Source organism: Rhinoderma darwinii, chromosome 3 (assembly GCF_050947455.1).
Source record: "Rhinoderma darwinii isolate aRhiDar2 chromosome 3, aRhiDar2.hap1, whole genome shotgun sequence".
Lineage (NCBI taxonomy): Eukaryota > Metazoa > Chordata > Amphibia > Anura > Rhinodermatidae > Rhinoderma > Rhinoderma darwinii.
In genome coordinates, this window is record NC_134689.1 from 360,714,742 (window position 1) to 360,733,973 (window position 19,232).

At 44.3% G+C, this 19,232-nt stretch overlaps 1 protein-coding gene across 1 annotated transcript in view; it reads right to left on the reverse strand.

The window, feature by feature from the left end:
• Positions 1-4,880: 4,880 nt before the first annotated feature.
• VAMP8 (vesicle associated membrane protein 8) overlaps positions 4,881-19,232 on the reverse strand; it is a 40,256-nt gene continuing 25,904 nt past the window's right edge. Inside the window, exons 2-3 of the mRNA XM_075858566.1 lie at positions 8,803-8,967; positions 4,881-7,535 (exon numbers count right to left, since the gene is read on the reverse strand). Coding sequence (XP_075714681.1) covers positions 7,392-7,535; positions 8,803-8,967 — 309 coding nt within the window. The 3' untranslated portion in view covers positions 4,881-7,391. The remainder of the gene's footprint in view (positions 7,536-8,802; positions 8,968-19,232) is intronic.

Genomic DNA, 19,232 nt, shown 5'->3' on the forward strand with positions numbered 1-19,232 from the left:
TTTCCGCAAACTCTTCTGTTATTTTTGCCGTCTTTTCCGCTATACCCTTGCCAGCGGCATGCACCACCTGGGCACCCAATCTTTACATTACCATAGACTAGTGCATTGTGGGAGCTCAGATTCTAGTTACAAATAAAGTGATATGTGTGAAAGCTCTTCTTGTATTTTTGCTGCAGCTGTAATTTACCACAACGGACAAGTGTGAAATATCCTGATTCAGTAGTTGGAACTAAATACACGGCTAATAAATAAAATTGTAATAGGGTCACGTGCATGCAGCCATGGGCTCGGTTCACACTAGCATCATGGCTTCCATTTATAATGTTGACATATAATGGGGCCCATCCCATTTCGATATTTTTGACAGCAAGAATAGTGAAGCAAACTGAGATATTCTTGCCGTCAAAAATACCAGAAACCCTGACAGACTGGCACAAACAAATGTGAACAAAGCCTTACTTTTTTGAATAAAGGCAGTTGTTTGTGTGCGTATGAACATTGATTTGAATGGTGATTTGGTTTCACAGAATTTCGCAAGTCTGAACAAGGTCCAGAGCACAGGCAAGTGTTGTCATAAGGACAGAAGAGTAGCGGAGTAAAAGACTTTTGAGAAGTAACTTTAAGGGTATGTGCACACACACTAATTACGTCCGTAATTGACGGACGTATTTCGGCCGCAAGTACAGGACCGAACACAGTGCAGGGAGCCGGGCTCCTAGCATCATACTTATGTACGATGCTAGGAGTCCCCGCCTCGCTGCAGGACAACTGTCCCATACTGTAATCATGTTTTCAGTACATGACAGTTGTCCTGCAGCGAGGCAGGGACTCCTAGCGTCGTACATAACTATGACGCTAGGAGCCCGGCTCCCTGCACTGTGTTCGGTCCGGTACTTGCGGCCAAAATACGTCCGTCAATTACGGACGTAATTAGTGTGTGTGCACATACCCTAAGCATTGAGAAATCAGCAAATCTCTGGTTTTAAATTGCTAATATACTTTCTCTACAGATTCGCTCACACTTGGCATACTTGCATTGTATTTCCGCAGTGTAAGCTTGCACATTTTTACAATGTGGAAATTTCATGAAAGTATGCCACGTGTGAGCGCACACCCTTAAGAATTGTGTAGGTTTGCTTTTGTTGAACTTTAAGATGATAGAATTAAAGGCACATCGATTCACCCATTGTATCCCATAAACTGCAGATCTGTTCAATTTGCTCATCTCTATTTCAAACCAACTGTTTTGTCACCATACACAAAGTGAACATTATTCAGCAGATTGGCTGAATCATCTGTAGTGTGATCTGTGTGGGGTTGTACAAAGTTAACCAGGGGTGGCTAAGAATCTACTGAGCAATCACCGATTAGTGGCCAGTAGATTGCAATGGCCGGCACCCATTACTCCTTAAAAATGACTCCATCTTAAATGGGATGTCAGCACATTACATTGCCCCAGCTTGCACCTAGTCAATCTTAAAGGCTATGCAAACCTTTGAAAGGCAAAAAAATGTTTTAATAAAAAGGTGTATTAGTGTGTTTTGTGTAACTTTGTAACTAGTTTTTTATTAAAAAAGTTATTTTTACTTTTTTAGATACAGCTGCTCTGTATTCTCTAGACAGAGCAGCTGTATCTAGCGCTATTCACTGAATCAATAAGTCCCACAGACCTGACGGGTTCAGTGTCGGCGGGTCCTGCGTGTCTCGGACACGCAGGATTCACCTGTAAACCATCACATCTAAATTATGAACTTAGATGTGATTTTTAATAAAAAGTATTTACAAAGTTACACGAAACACACCGCTACACCTTTTTTTTTTTACATTTCAAAATGTTTACATAGCCTTAAAGGGGGACTTAGAAGAGACAGAGACTCCCTCAAAAGGCATCTGTGGGGTAGTATGGCACGGCCCCAGAGGACCAGGAAAAGTAGGTAACATCTGTGGCTGATACAGGCTGTAATGGGGCATATTTGACTGGCATAGACTGTAACGGGAGGCATCTTTGCCTGGCATATCTGCACTAGGGGCATCTGATGCTGGTGCACCAAGACCTTCAGAGCATGCTATCCAGAACACTGGGGTCAATAATACAGTAATAACTTCAGAGGCAACATCCACCAGTACAAGAAAAAATAATAAAACATTATTTATTAATAATTAGTGTAAGACGTTACTGGATAGAATGCCGATTATGAGCGAAACCTACACAGAAACCTGCACTAAGATCTATTTTTACCCTGCCTAGTCAGAGCACCCGCCCTGAATGGGGCAACCCAGACCTTTATCCCGAACCTAAAGGACCATGATAAAGCCCTACAAATAACTTGGTGAAAAGAGATAATCACCAAAAAAAGGTAAAGTAAAAATGTACAGTCAGACCAGGTGATGGATACAAATAGGCCAAACGGACACATACATACACTACAAAACACATATGGGAGTTAACAGCCCAAATGCCCACGGGACTGTGTAGTAGCAGCCCTCACGTATAGAGTAAAGGTGGTGGGGAAAACAGGCTTTTTACATATAAGCGGCAGGGATCCGGACACTACGCCCAACGTCAACTGTACAATGTGCACCTGGATAGTAGCGCAAATATCACCAGATTGAAAAAATAAGATTATGGTGCACGTCAGAGAATTAATGGCAGTCGCCGCAGACATAGCAACAGATGCGGCGTAAGCGCACAAGTCAAAAAGTCCTTGCATTCCCGTGTCCATAGTAATTAAATCAGCGAGCTTAGAGCTTGAATACGAGATCCATTATAGTATGCAGTGCAGGCCGTTTAATAAAATATGGCCGCTATCGAAGTATGTAGAATGCCTGCGCCAAGATAAATCTAATGCCCCGCACAGAAGCCGGACTATACTTGAACAGCCGGTGGATGTTGCCTCTGTGAAGTTATTTTCCTCTCATTCCTACCAGCTCTATATTTTTGGCTTCCAAGCCTCATATTTGTTGAATCTGTGAATTCTTTCCCTGCAGCCTGCACTCCGCATGATGCCCTATATGTCAGTTTGTGGCAGCAGACGTCCTTTTGCGCCTTCTGGGGTATATCATTTAGCTTCGACTTGACAAAAAGTAGAAAACACACCACTAACTTTCTTCCACTCCCAATGTAGAATCACTGCAAGAAGGAATAGATAAGTAATAATATATAATATATAAAGAATGTAACAGAAAAAAAGTCACCACAAATCAAATCACACAGAAACTGAACTGATTTAACACTTTAATGCGGGGTCTTAAATAATTCCTTCAAAATTAAAGTAGTCCTAGAATAAAAAAATCTTCATATTCATTTCTTTGCAGACAAATTTACAGAACTACTGCCAGGACTAAAATCCAATAGTGTCACGTATATCATTGTCTAGTTGTGTGCAGTATACATGTTATTCTACATTACTGGCTATCATCTACTGCAGCTGTCTGAGCTGGGTTTTAATAGTGCACATCTGCCCTCTGCTGTTCGATATGAGCACTGCAAGTATATTTTTAGTACAGTCAGTGTTGTATAATTGTGCCAAAAATGTCACTTTATTTGATCAATAGCTTGCTTTTTTTTTATAGCCATATATCCCTCCATTAGAGAATGACATTAAAAGGAATCTCTATGAAGCAGGAGTTGTAGATTTAATTCTCTATATATACACACTACAGAAGTACTAAACGTAGCATTCAAGATATCCTATATATAAATAAATTCTCACACTACAGTATTCACAATTATACCAAGAAGAACTAACAAAATAATTTCCTCAGCAATAAGAAAATGAACATATCCATATAGAATTTCTGTGTAGTAAAAACCTAGACAATGCAGAACATCTCAAGCCACTCTTAAAGGAGACCTGTCAGACGTATTTGTGGCCGCAATTTATTTTCATTTTTTAGAATAAATTGGAGGACCCATTCTTTTTTATGGCCCCATGCACACGACCGTGATTTACTCGGATCATTGCAGGGGCCGCAAATACGAACCACAAAAACTCAGGACAAGTCATTTTACAGTTTGGATTTGCAGATTCACCAATACTAGTGAATTGTTGGGGATCTGTGAGTCCTGATGACACACGGATGCACAACAAAGGTTTTTTGCGGTCCAACGGACCCGTGGTATTGCGCACCGCAAGACTAATCCGGTCGTGTGCATGAGGTCCTAGCAAATACCTGTATTACGCAATACTCGTATTCTTAGAACTCTACATTGTGTCGTTGCTCTGTTATTCCTCCTGGAAATGTAAATAAATTGACCACTGGGTGTTAGGATTCCCCTTATCAATAGAACATGTCCCTACACAGTCTGGCAGTCCAGTTGTAAATGTTTTCGTAAATTTCCAGAATAATACTAGGAATGGCACAAGAATTTACCAAAACAGGCATGTCAGGAGAGCTTAGGGGACCGCTTTAAGGGTCATTTCACATAGAGTTTTCAGACACGTTTTTTGGTGCGGAAACCGCGTCTGAAAACGTGCCAAAAACCGGCCGAAAATGCCTCATTGATTTCAATGGGAGGTGGAGGAGTTTTTTTCCCACGAGTGAAAAAACAGTCTCGCGGGAAAAAGAAGCGACATGTCCTATCTTCGGGCGTTTACGTCTCTGACCTACCATTGACATCAATGGGGGGGGGGGCAGAGAAAGGTTATTTTGTGGCGTTTTTTTTGCCCGCGGCACTCAATGGCTGCAGGTGAAAAAACGCAGCAAAAATCGACGTGCAGGCATTTTCTGCCTGCAAAAAAACTCTGTGTGAACCCAGCCTAAGTGTTTCTCTGAGAAAAAATTTTACAAAAATATGAGTAGCAAGATTGACTTGAGCACTGCCGTCAGTTCAGCGCTAATTCAGACTTGAGTTAAGTACCTGAATAATCTCAGACAGACCGGTTCACCACATGTTTATTGCAGTGCAAAATAAGTTTTTACAAGTACATTTGTGAATATTATTAATTTTAAGCTGATTTATATACAAGGCTTCTATGGATGGCTAAATGGCGGCAGAGGTTAACCGTACCAGTTTTACATTCAGAAAGCACAGATTGTGTGGCGCCTTAGACTCGACCCATCCACTCCTGCACCCTAGTGCAGTGAAATGGAAGCTCATCATTGCCGCGACGGCTTGCCAAGAGCTGCCAGGCAGGGCTTCCCCCACACTGCAATGCTAAGCTATCTACAAAGGTGGATATGGCGGGCTATTTTCCAACAGCCATTATTGCGCTATAAATACCAGCAGGGTTGTAACTAACAGTTTCCCGTCATCTTCCACAGACAATGTCACACCATATGGCGGGTGTGAGTTCATGTATTTGAGATGTTGTGAAAACACCAGTAAAGCACAATCACGTGATATAAGGAGAAAAATCATGAAAGGATGTTATTACAGATACGTACAGTGGATAAGTCGCTGTTTATTAGAGCGCAAGTTAATTCTCCTCCTAGAATTCACACTGAACAAATATACAAGGACGCTTGACCCAGGAATTAAAGAAAAACAAAAAACACCTTACAGTATGCTCAGGCCAAGCTACCAGAAAAAGATATTTAGGAGTCATTTCTCTTATCGGCTATTAAAATAAACTTTGCTAAATTACATTATTCTCACATCAGTGATACATTTATTCTGTATATACAAACACACATCTTCCTCATCCCCTTTAGATGTTATTTCCCTGTCCCCCATTAATGATCTAGCGCGGTCATACAATTAATTTACATTGAAGTGAATCTTTACTTTTTATCAATATGTTCTTTTTAGGTCCAAATTTTTATGCGGATTAATTTCTCGATATGTCTTTATAGTGGTCGGCGCTCTGTTTTTCTGATCCAAAGCTCTAAATCCCCTGCATAGACACAGCTTTAAAAGAGAACACGCTGGTTATCTGCAGCCACCACCAGAGGGAGCTTAGTGCATACTGTTTATACATGGACCACAATAACACTATGCAGTAGGCTTCAGAGCTCCCTCTAGTGGCAGTTGCAGGTAGCCAGCATGTTATCTTTTAAATCTATGTCTATACACGGGATTTGGAGATCTGTATCAGAAAAACAGAGCTCTGACTGCCATAAAGATATATTCAAAAATGTATCAACACAGATTCTTGGACCTATTTAGGTAAAAAAAATAAAAATGGTATTCAAGGGTGAACATTCCCTTTAAGAAGATTTCCCCCTTAAAAGACAACAGAAAAGAACCAACCACCACTAAATATAGGTCCTTGGATTGTCAAGTTGTTAAAAAGTTTGTTCACAATTTCTTAGTTTTATCCGTTTCTGAGAAAGCTTAGTAACAACCAATATGGCTTTTATTAGAAATCGCACAGATTCCCCCAGAATCCGACCAGTAAATGTACCTAGGGGCAGCAGTGGATTTATGCCTGCATAGCTGCGCAGGTTTGTCGGTCAGGTGTCCAGGAAAGATGGGTGATATCTCCTGTAAAAGCTGTAATGGGAACCATAGCGTCACCCAGCTTTTCTAAAACAGTATATCTGTATATAATTTACCAGATGATGGCGACTCGAGGATTTATATTTACTGGTCCTGTGATATGGATATTTCATTAGTTCATTTTTTATAGGTAGTAAGACATTAAATTATAAGAGTGCAACGAACAGTGACAAAAATTTTCCTCAGATATGTTTTAATTGTACCGGTTACAAAATCACTGTGGAGGCCGCCATTTTGTAATGTTGACACACATGAATTTGTACACAAAGGGAAACTCTGGTCAAAAACAGTTATTTTCTGCGTTTAGACTTTATTTTTAACCCCCCTCCCGCCCAAATTCTTATTAACCAGGTGCCCCATTATCTTAGAGGCCCTCTTGGCTTGCTTTAATGACAACTTAGGGGCCTGTCATGATTTGGCCCATACTTTGCGTGAATAAATACTCCCTCTACTGGACAGAACAAGATCAAGCGGGGAGCAAGTCACGCAGCAAGTGTGTCACTGGCCCCTAGTGTTTGACGGTTTTCTTCCTTCTGGAGCAGAGCAATTTTGCATTTTTTACAGCCCGAATACTAAGCGCCTCCACTATAGGTAAGACCTGGCAGCAAAAATCCGGAGAGCATGGCACATTGTTAGAACACAAAGTATTTGATCAGGTTATCTATTCGCTCGAATTACAGAACATGGATACAAAACAGAGATAGATGCACTTACGTTCGGCCATACAAGAAACGATATTACATGCAGGTAGAGATACAGACACATATGTATACATACACGGCTATACATATAGACAGTGTATATCACAAACAGGATCCGATCATACATACAGGCAATGTAAATACCCTCACAGACACTTGGAGGGTTCACATGATCATTTTTCTGCGCCAGGTTCATTTGTGATCAGCTTCGGGGGAGGAATGAGGAAGAGTAAGGGAATAGAGAAAATCTATGTGGGGATGACACCAGTGGCCAAAAGAATGATGAGCAGGACGATGATTCCGACAATCACGCAAATTATAGCGATCATCTTTATGTTTTTCCACCAGTATTTCCTGGCAACTTTCTGCGATGTGGTCTTGAAGTGTTCAGACTGAGAAAGACAATAATAGGGTTATGAGACAATGAAGGAGCTCCTCTGCAATTTCTAGCTGGTACACGTCAAGAAGAGAAAAGAGATGCCTCGCACATCCACACGGATCTATTACTCATATTTTTCTTAATGCAGATTTTCATCAAGCCCACTTGCAACTTCATGGAAACCTCATTCAAGAGGGTCCCTACATTAAAGCAGCTGTCTAGTTTAGAAATCCTATTTTCATATACCCTATTAGAAAAATTCCCAGTTGGCCAGGGTGAAAAGAAGTTGCAAAGAGTGCCACTTCCTCTGGGGGACCTGACCTGCATTACACAGAAGCCCCATTGATTTAAATGGGCACTGTATTTAAATGGGCACAAGTGTTTGTTTTCCCTGCAGCATCCCTACAGGAGAAATTAAGCATTAAAGGGGTTGTCCACCTTCTGACAACTGATGACCATCAGTATATCATCAGTGCGGGTCAAACACCCGGACCCTGCACCGATAAGCCGCTCCGGTGGCCTGCGGGCATCGGATGTTATGGCACATGATGCTATGTACAGAGCCCGGAAGCAGTTGACTCCATACATAGCATCACTTGAATAGGAGCAGAGCTGCAGTACTGCAGCTCGGCCGCTATTCCATGGCTGGAGCTAAGTGCTTCCGGCATTTACCTCTGCTGCATGGAGGCACCGGACCAATTGATCTGCGTGGGGCCCGGGTGTCGGACACCCACAGATCATGTACTGATGACCTATCCGTTGGATAGGTCATCAGAAGGTGGAGAACCCCTTTATTGCCAAGTTTGCCCACAGATTACAGTGGATTGCTGCTGTCCCAGCAGGGGGTACACAACCATAGCCACCATACAGCTCTGCACCCATTAAAAAGCTTGCCAGTTAACTGGTACTGCCATTAGTAATCTCAAATGTGCTGCATAATTTAGCTTGCATCTTTCATTAACCTGGCAACAACATCAACAAGTACAATTAGGGCCAGTTCACATTGGAATGGACGATTGACAATGGAATTGACTATTTTGGCACCATGAAACGACATGGGTCTTTAAGTTCTCAGAAAATAAGTATTACCAAGAGAGAGTGCCAAATGCACGGAGATCGTATTGGATTTCTTCAAACTGGATTCATGCCAATTCAGCAAGCGGGCAGAAGTAACACTGAACCACCCAAGTGATGGAGTGGATGCACTTAGCTTTTCGTGCCAGCTGGAATGGTTATATAAAACATTCAGGTGTTCTTTACAGGTGGAGAGGCATACTCACACTGGCCTCCAGGTCCTCTGTCTTATTTCTCAAGTGGTCCAGGTTTTCTCCTCGAGCTAGGATTCTATCCACATTTTGAGACATGATATTCTTCACACCCTCCACCTCACTTTGCAGGTCCCTCACACGATCTGGGCCCGCTTGGGCCGTAGGCCCTCCTGTTTCCTGATAATACCAAAATAAAGGAACATTAATATACAGACTAAAGCAGTAATTCCTTATTAATATCAGATTTTTTGGTTAAACAGTGTGACAAAGCAAAAAGTTTCCATTACAGCTCCCTCATCAAATTTCCTTAGATGCCCAGTACTGCTTATGCAATGGTGGGGGGCAAACTGAATGTAATATAGGCCCTCAAGAAATAAAAAGGTCATGGGTACTTTGCCAACCACAATAACCATGATACACTTTAAGTTAATAATGAGCTTGAGACATTCCTGGCCGTGACGTCTCCTTCATTTATCTGCAACATTTGATGAAATAAAGACGAGGATTATGTTACAATCTGGTGCAGTGGCAAAACATTTTTTCCTGACTTTACATTTCTGGGATACGGTGGAGCCTAGAGGCATTTTAGCCCAGAAGAGACCACGAGTGGTGCTGAGGAGTACTCTGCTTTAGGCCATACCCTGTACAATATTTCTCATATGCGGTCATTCTGGAGATCTTACACTGTATTTTTCTAGGCCGCACCTTGTCTGGGCTTCAGCTACAGCCTAGCAGCGGACAGTAGGTAATCTCTGAAATTGTGCTTCTCAAGAAATATCTTGAGGATAAGTAGAGCAGCATATGACTGGCAAATTCATTATTTTACCCGGAAGCCCTACTCGAATGCATAAATGGTCAGGCCACTCTTGAGGGTATGGATCACTGCATACATTTATATAATTGCAACCATTGTGGGTGCTGCAACAACACTGTCATGTCTGGTGGATGACAGTTAGACGTTAGGTTTAGGGTCCTCTCACACGGCCCTGGGCTCTGTAAAAGGAGCACCGATCAACGAGGCAGCTCGTTGATCGGCGCTCATATGCTCCTTTCATAAGAAGCTATGTATGGGACAAGCGCTTGTTACTACGATTACGCGTCCCCATACCTTTATTATATCGGCAGAACGTCTCTCTGTTTACACAGGGAGATGTGCTGCCACCGCCAACGATAATATTTTAGGCTGCATAAACGTTACAATCAGCCGATAAATGAGCGTTTGCTCGTTCATCGGCTGATCATTGCCCTGTTAACACAGGGCTGTTATCGGGAACGAGCCTTTTGTTTCCTTCAACACTCAGTGGCGATGTAAATGCAGCGCTGGGTTTGATTATCAAATTATTTTTACATGTATTTGCTTATCTATTTGTTCTACAGAGCAATGAAGAGTGAAGGTTAGAAATCACAGAATATATGGGGGGCGGGTAAGGGGAGAGCAAAATGAGGAAGAAACAAAAAAGCAAAAGGTTGTTGAAGATGTTGAAAACAGTTTTTGTGAAAGAGATTTCAACTGAAGGCCAATGGGCACAAATGGCACCAAAATGTAGTGTTGCAGGAAAACTACTCACTGCTGGATACAAGATATAGTTGTCACAGGCAGTGGCGGATCCTCATAAGGGAGGTTCGGGTGGCCGCCTGGCGCCCAAGGCTACCAGGGGCCTCATGGCCACCCGGCCCATAACACGGGCCCCCTCATGCCCAGTTGCATCGTTAGCACTGGAGGGGGTCTCGGTGCTAGCGACTGCCACATTCACTTGTATCTGTGTCCTCAGGATGCAGATAGAAATGAATACTATAGGCTGCAAGCCACGTTAGGCCTGCAGCATATAAGGCACTGGGAAGACTCCCTGTGCAGGCCGGCGTGATGATATCACTGCATCACGCCGGTCTGCGCAAGCGTGCTGCCCGGAGGATTGTGCAGTGCTCCGTCCGTCGCGGGAACGGGGCAAGGTAAGTATATATATTTTGTTTGGGGGGGCTATGTGGCAATATACAGGGGAGGAATTCTGTGTAGCACTATCTACAAGAGGAAGAGGGCTGTGTGTGGCGCTATCTAAGGGGGTTGTGTGTGTGTCACTATCTACAGGGGCTGTGTGTGTTGCTATCTACAGGGGCTGTGTGTGTGTGTCGCTATCTACAGGGGCTGCGCGTGTGTGTGTGTGTGTGTGTGTGTGTGTGGCGCTATCTACAAGGGCTGTGTGTGTGTGTGTCACTATCTACAGGGGCTGCGTGTGTGTGTCACTATCTACAGGGGCTGCGTGCGTGTGTGTGTCACTATCTACAGGGGCTGCGTGCGTGTGTGTGTCACTATCTACAGGGGCTGTGTGTGTGTGTGTGTGTGTGTGTGTGTGTGTCACTATCTACAGGGGCTGCGTGCATGTGTGTGTGTCGCCATCTACAGGGGCTGTGTGTGTGTGTGTCGCCATCTACAGGGACTGTGTGTGTGTGTTTGTCGCCATCTACAGGGGCTGTGTGTGTGTGGCACTATGTACAAGGGCACGGTGTATGTGGTACTTTACTGTGTTTGACCCTGAATATAATTGTCACAGTGTTTGGTACTATTTTATTCAGGGGCACAGTGTTTGGTGCTATTTTATTCAGGGGCACAGTGTATGGTGCTATTTTATTCAGGGGCACAGTGTTTGGTGCTATTTTATTCAGGGGCACAGTGTATGGTGCTATTAAATTAGAGGTGCAGTGTATGGTGCTATTAAATTTAGGGGCTCAGTGTGTGGCATCATGATAATTTTATCTTCGTTTATAGGTGTGGAAATGTTGGAAAAGTGAGGAGCCGAAGATATCGGAGTGGCAAATTCTGCAGAAATGGGTCATGGCCGGGAGAAGTCGTCATGAAGTCTGGACCGGATGGAGAAGAAAAGAGGAAAAAAAAAATACTAACAGGTGACGACTTCTCAGATACGAGTCACTGGATTTATAGAGAATCTATCACCACTCCTGACAAATATTTTAATTTCACAAAGTCCAGGACTGATCGACAAATGCGTGTTATCATTCCCCTTCTCGGGAGGATATGTCCCTGCACAGTGTGATGCGGTCAGCGATGGATGGAGACAGTCAGTATGTAGGGACACAGCCCTTTCACAAGGGGAATCATAACACCCAATTATTAATGCTTGCACAAAAAGGTAGTGTTAACAATAGTTACAGCGCGGCAGGGCGGCGGCGGTGAAGGGGGGACCCCAAGTTTGGGTAACAGCCCAGGGCCCATGGTCTACTTAATTCGCCACTCGTCACAGGGCGCAACAGTCTTGTCATTCATAGCAGTGGGAAAGGCAGCAACAGATTGCAGTCACACGTAGATTTAGTTTCAGAAATTTATGTGACTGAAAATCAGTTCCATTCATCTGAATGGGGTCTTTTCTGCAGCAGGTTCATGGATTTCTACACGTGCCATTCAGATGAATGGACCGTATATCCAGTTGTAGAAATTTCTGTGACAAAATCTGCCACATGTGACTGCACCCTTATTATTATGGACACCGAGGCACTCTGTGTGCTGCCATATCCTACCCTGTGAGGCAATATACAAATTCATACAGAATCTATGAGACAAAACAATCACCTGCCTCTGGCACACGCAGGTATAGTATGCCCACAAGAAATTCTATGGGTGGCATATTACGGATGCTTATCACGTGCATGAGGCCCCTTAGCGTACATTCAGGTGTGTGGGTTTCTGCACATTTTCTTTTGGGGTTTTTCCACAGCAGAATGTTTTAAAGTAATTAAATAAAAGAATCTTCATTCTTCAAGGGATTTCTGCGCTTTACAGAGCTCTTTATTCTACGCATTCATTTACCATCCAAGATCTGGTGTCCTAAGTATGCCAGCAATAAATCCAACACCGGTCAAGGACGGAGGATTTGTGTAGCTAAATATTTGCATTTGTGGTTTCTTGTAATGACACAACGCTGCAAGTCCCACATCTACACCATTAGATCTGCTAAACCAAAAACGACTAGCAGAATGCCACACGGAAGTTCTTTTTAAAGGTGGAATACAACTAAATCTACCTCCAGGTATGTCGCAAGCTCAGACTACCACTATGGCCGGTTTCATATGAACTCAATATTCGTGCCGGGATTTGTGAAAATACTGTGGTCATCTGAAACCCAACTAGAAAGTTACCTTCCCCTTTTTTGGAAATTGTTTTAAATCAGGTCTATCAATGTTATCATCTGATATGGCAAGAAGACCAGTGAAGAAAATTAGTTGGACTTCCCCTTTAAAATCAGCAGGATTCACATTGATAAGTGAGAGACGACCATATAAACATTACAGTTAGCGTGGTCTAGATCTGGGGTCTAAAAAGTAACCACTTTATGGGCCCTTGAAATGATTGTAACAGTATGGGTGTGGGGATCAGTAAGGGTATGTTCACACAGTATTAAAGGAGTTGTCCCACAAAACACATGTATCCCCTATCCACAGGAGAAGTTTGGGACTTTCGGGGTCTCTGTCCGGCAACTGCATAGAAACGAATGGAGTGCCGGTCACGCATGCGCACAAGCACGACCGGTGCTCCATTCGTTTCTATGGAGCTGCCGGACACAGACCCCGGAAGTCCCTTCTCAGTCTGCTTCTCGTGGACTTTCGGTCCCCAGTTCTCCTTATCGATGGGGGTCCCAGCGGTCGGACATCCAACAATCACACTTGTACGCCCTATCCAGGGCCACCATCAGGGCAGTACTAGGGGTACTGCTGTCAGGGGCCCAGACCGAATCAAACTAAGGAAGGGACCCGCCGACCTCTCCGCCTCTGGACTGCAGATAGCAGGTTTCTGAACGGGCGGGGGGGGGGGGGGTGTGCTGCAGCCAGGCCCCCGCAACCCATCCTTGGGGCCTGGCCGATGCCCGCCCCCCTGCTCGTAAACTTCTGGTATCTGCAGAGCCTCCCGCACGCCCCCTCCTCTTCTTCTACTGACATCGTACTCCACGTAATAGCACATAGCTGCGTCAGGAGAGGAGGAGGTGTCAAGTCCCAAATCATAACGAGGCGGCGGGAGTTCTGAGACCACCGCCCTTTTATGGAGCCTGGACCTGTGTGCTGGAGCCGGAGGTCTTCATCGTCACTGGGAGCCGGGACAAGGACTGGATTGGGAGCCAGCAGCTCTTCTGACACAGTAAGTAATGTGTCCGAAAGTTCTGAAAAAGGGCTAGTCCACACGCGGCGTAAATACTGCGGACTTTCCGCAACGTATTTCGTTGCGGAAAACCCGCAGCATAATACAGTAGCAGAGGAGTGCACATCCACACGCTGCGTACGTGATATGCAGAGTTTCTGTACACAAATAAACCGCAGCAGGTCAATTGTGGAATCGCCGCTATTTTGTTGCAGGTTTTTTTCCATTGAATTCAATGGGGATCGAAGACCCGCAACAAACATTCAAGTGTTGCGACTTTTGCAGCAGGATCACAGAAATTATGCCGCAAAAATTACAACTTAGAAAAAAAAACAAGCACCTTATACTTCTCTCTGATGTTCTGCAGGCCGGCCTCCTGGGATGACATTTTATCCCATGTGACCGCTGCAGCCAGTCACAGGCTGTATCGGTGGTCACATTGGACGCAACGTCAATTCTACAGTTGTCCGCAGCGGACATTCCAGGCAAAGTACTACACCACAATTTGGTGCGTTTTTTCACCCGTAATTCCCTGCGGCCACCGGGGCGTATTTGCGGTGTACCTTTATCTGCCCAATGTGAACTTAGCTTAAGTGTTACGATTAGGATATATTCACACGTAGCGTAAACACTGCCGATTTTACACAACGGATTGCGGAAAAATTGCAGCGTAAGGCATCATTTACACGACCGTGATATACGTCCGTGCGATGCGCGTGCTTTTCACGCGGGTCGCACGGACCTATACAAGTCTATGGTCCAGTGCAGACAGTCCGTTAGTTTTGCGCAGTGTGAGTCTGCTGCGTAAAACTCACGACATGTTCTATATTTCGCCATTTTTCGCGCATCACGCACCCATTGAAGTCAATGGGTGCATGAAAACCACGCATGCCGCACGGAAGCACTTCCGTGCGAACTGCGTGATTCGCGCAACAACTGTCAAACTCTGAATGAAAACAGAAAAGCACCATGCTTTTCTGTTTACAAACATCCAAACGGAGTGTCATAATAATGGCGGCTGCGCGAAAATCACGCAGCCGTGCATCATACACTGATGACACACGGAGCTGTTGTGCCTTTTGCGCACACAAAATGACGCGCTTTTTGCGTGCGCAAAATGCACACGCTCGTGTAAATCAGGCCTAATACAGTAGCAGCAGATTGGATGAGATTTCAGTGACGTACTATCAATGTGACTGCTGGTAACCCTGTCACATGGAACTCTCCATTCATAAGAAATTGATGGCCCATCTTCAGGATAGGCCATCAATACCTCATCGGTGTGGTCCGACTCTGGGCACCCCCGCCGATCAGCTGCTTTGAGGGAACAGCAACGCTCGTACGCCACTGCTTCCCCTACATTCCCCGCTTCCACTGTGAATCACCATTAGGGTATGTTCAAACGGCAAACGAAAAACGGAGCTGTTTTCAAGGGAAAACATCCTTTGAGTTTTTTGATGCGTTTTTTTACGGCCATTTTTGGAGCTTTTTTTCTATTGACCCAATGAAAAACGTCTCCAAAACGGCTCAAGAAGTGACACGCACTTCTTTTTACTGGGCGTTTTTTTTATGCGCCATTTACAAACGGCCGTGTAACAAAACGCTGTTTTTCCCATTGAAATCAATGGGCAGATGTTTGGAGGCGGTCAGCTTCAGCTTCTTCAGCCATTTTTCGGGGCGTTTACGGACCGAAAAATGGCTGAAAATTAGCCATGTGAACATAACCCCTGTTACAAGCATAAGGCCCCATACACTCAAACTTATTTTTGTGGCTGGAATTCACCTGCAAATCTGTGGGTGAATTGTGGCCCCATTCATTTCAATGGGCCCATGCACACGACTGTAGTTTCCATGGTCCGTGCACGGCCCAGGAGCCTGGACCGTGTTTTGCAGTCCAGGGTCATAGAAATGAATGCACATGAAATGCACGGCCCGCGATTTGCGGGCGGCCCGCGAGTGACACTCCGCGGCTGTCCAACCCGAATATCACGGTCGTGCACATGGCTACGGTCGTGTGCATGAGGCCTAAGAGTGACAGTATTACAGCCTTCTCCCATTCAAGTGAATGGGAGAAGGCTGTAATACGGTGAACCACTGCTACAAGCATAACGTAGATTCGCAGTAGGAGCAAGGAATAAAGGAGCAGCTGATCGGCGCCGCTGATGCTTCAAAGCAGCTAATCGGCGGGGGTGCCGGGTGTCGGACCCCACCGATCAGGTATTAATGGCCTATCCTGAGGATAGGCCATCAATTTCTTATGAATGGAGAGTTCAATGTGACGTGGTTACCAGCGGTTACATTGAAAGTAGGTCACTGACTAGTAATCCCTGTCACATAGCTAATGCAGGAACTCTGTCACTTTAGGAGTCCCTGCATTAACTTTTTCTGGCACATGGTACCTCCTTAATGGGCCAGAATTATTAATAACTATTAATATTTGTGGCGCATCTCTAAGGTCCTGTGTGCAACAACAGAAACTACAGTAAATTGACGTCTAATTTCTATTGCGTCGCAGGGGAGAAGACAGAAGACTGCTGTAGGTGAGCAGAAGTATTTTATTTTTCATATTACTAACTTTATTTTTTTGTTTTGCAGGTTCCACTGGACCATTCGGACTACGGTGTAGATTCGGTGGACTACTGCGATGATCTACGTTTTTGTTTTTTTAATAAAATGGTGGAATTTTTATTTCAATAAAAAAATGTTTTCTTACATCTCTGTGCGTTTTTTTTATACTTTTTTAGCGTCCACGTCCATTACTAAGGTGGGCCTTAGTGTTAGCCAGTAAAAGGCTAGCACTAACCCCCCCCCCCCCCGTTATCGCCCCGATACCCACTGCCACCAGGGGTATCGGGAATAGCCAGGTACGATCCAGAACTGGGGCAGCCGCAGCTTGGTATTAGGCTGGGAAGGGAAAAAAAACTGCGGGCCTTCCCACCCTGGTAATGCTAGCCTGCGGCTGCTTTATTGAATCTGGTTATGAAAATGGGAGGGGGCCACTTTTTTTTTTTTTTTTTTTTTTTAAATGAATAAATAATTGATGACTATGACGTGGGGTTCCCCCCCATTTTCATAACAAGCCGCCCCAGTGTCACTACAGACGGTCGGGTACTGGATCGTACACCGGCTCTTCCCGATACCCCTGGTGGCGGTGGGTATTGGGGTAATAAACGGGGGGTTAGTACTAGCCTTTTTACTGGCTAATACTAAGCTCTGCCTTAGCAACGAACGTCTTCATACAGACAACTGCCATTGCTACGGCGCTAATAAAGTATTAAAAAAATGCACAGACACATAAGAAAATATATTTTTTATTGAAATAAAAACTCCCCCACACAACCTTCGTTAAAAATTTTTATTAAAAAAAACGTAGAAGTAGTCCAACGAATCTGCAAAACAAAATAAGGTTAGTAATATGAAAAATAAAAAAAATTTATACTCCCCTACAGCAGACTTCTGAGCTTGATCTCACGCTCACGACGTTAAAATCCTTCAGGCCCCATGCACACGACTGTAAAAATCGTTCGTAATTGCGGACCCATTTACTTCTATTGTCCACGAACACTTTCCAGTTTATTTACGGAAAGGTGTCTGGACCGTAAGAACAGTACTGCAAAAGATATGACATGTCCTATCTTTTGCTTTTTACGGTCTGTGCTCCCATACTTTGTATGGGAGCATGTGCCGAAAATGCGGACGGCTGTCAGAGGCCGGCCGGGTCCGTGATTACGGGCATTGCCGTGTGCATGAGGCCTTAATCAAATCAAAATGTATTAGTTATGTATCACACAAAGAGCGTGATTTGGTGCTGAACGGGGAACAGTTAATAGGCGGTGCCACGGGAGGTGGGCCAATACAATTTGGCTGTATGGGGCCCTGAAATTCCTTATGGATAAGGGGATACATGTGTTTTGTGGGACAACCCCTTTAAGTTGAAGCTGAAAATCAGACACAATCTGTATTCAAAATCACGTACTCCCCACACTGATTTTGGATGCCGATTTTGATCCATTTCTTTCATCATGGCTTTTTAAAGCTAGCCTACAGAAGGTGTTGACTTTAAATGGTAAAGTCAGCGCGCAGTTTTTGGTGCTTTTCAGCACATTCTATGGTTTTCAATAGGAAACTTCAGGTGGGTTCCGCACTTTGATAGGTCAGGACTATTTTTTTTTTTCCAGCACCACTAATTTTAACTTCGCTTGCGTAAAATTCTGCGCCAGTATGGATTCTTTTCGGACGCATAAAAAGTGTCGAAAATCAGCGTGCAAAAATGCTGTATGAACACACCCTAATGCAGCGGTCTGTACTCAGCCGGTAGCCAAAGGGTTTCCACAGTTTATCCCCCACTCTGGCTAGAGACAGCGGATTGTTACGGCAGTCTGTACTCAGAGCCCTCTTAGCCAACTATATGCAGTCTGTAGTCAGCTGGGGGGCTGGGTTGTTCAGGACTAGAAAAACATGGCTGCTTTCTTCCAAAAAGAGCGGTACACCGGTCCATGGGTTGTGTCTGGTAATGCAGCTCAGCTCCATTGAAATTAATCAGGCTCAATTGCAATGCCACACACAACCTGTGGACAGGTGTGGCACGGTTTATGGAAGAAAGAAGCCATGTTTTTCCAATCCTGGAGAACCCCTTCTTTGTAAATGAACTTATATCTTTACAGTTGCCGCCGAAGGTTTTGAACATTCAGATGATTATTTTATTACCAGATGTGTAGTTTGAAGGTCCTGGACCTCGATCCAAAATATAAACAAGACCCCCTCCCCCAACTAACAAGTGCCATTCATAGTACTGCTGTGCCCTTATGTGTCAAAGGGAACCAGGCACAACTGCAACTTCTGTACCCGCTATAGCATCCATGCTGCTCTTCACAATAGCAATATACAACAATAGACACTGCCAGTATCGGTTATGCAGGAAGAACAAGTTCTAGGACTACGTCATCCAGTCATGCAATGTCACCTGAGCAGCATACTGGCCAGCCCATTACTTCACAAATACCAAATCCTAGTCTCCAAATCATTAGCCAAAAGCATTAACTGGTATGGATTCATAATATTAACATTTATCTAACAAGTGGATAAACTAAGACGCAGGGTGAAACCAGTTAGGCCATGTTCCCATAGCAGAGAGCCGCACATACGGGTTTTAGGAAAATACACTTGTCCACGAGGCTACAAGTCTCAGCAGACCAAGTCTGAATGGTTTGAGAAGCTATTTTAGATGGGCCTGGTGTACTTTGTGTCTAATGTAGCTCCTGTAGTCCCATAACACGTAAAACCAAAGCAGTAACTGTGG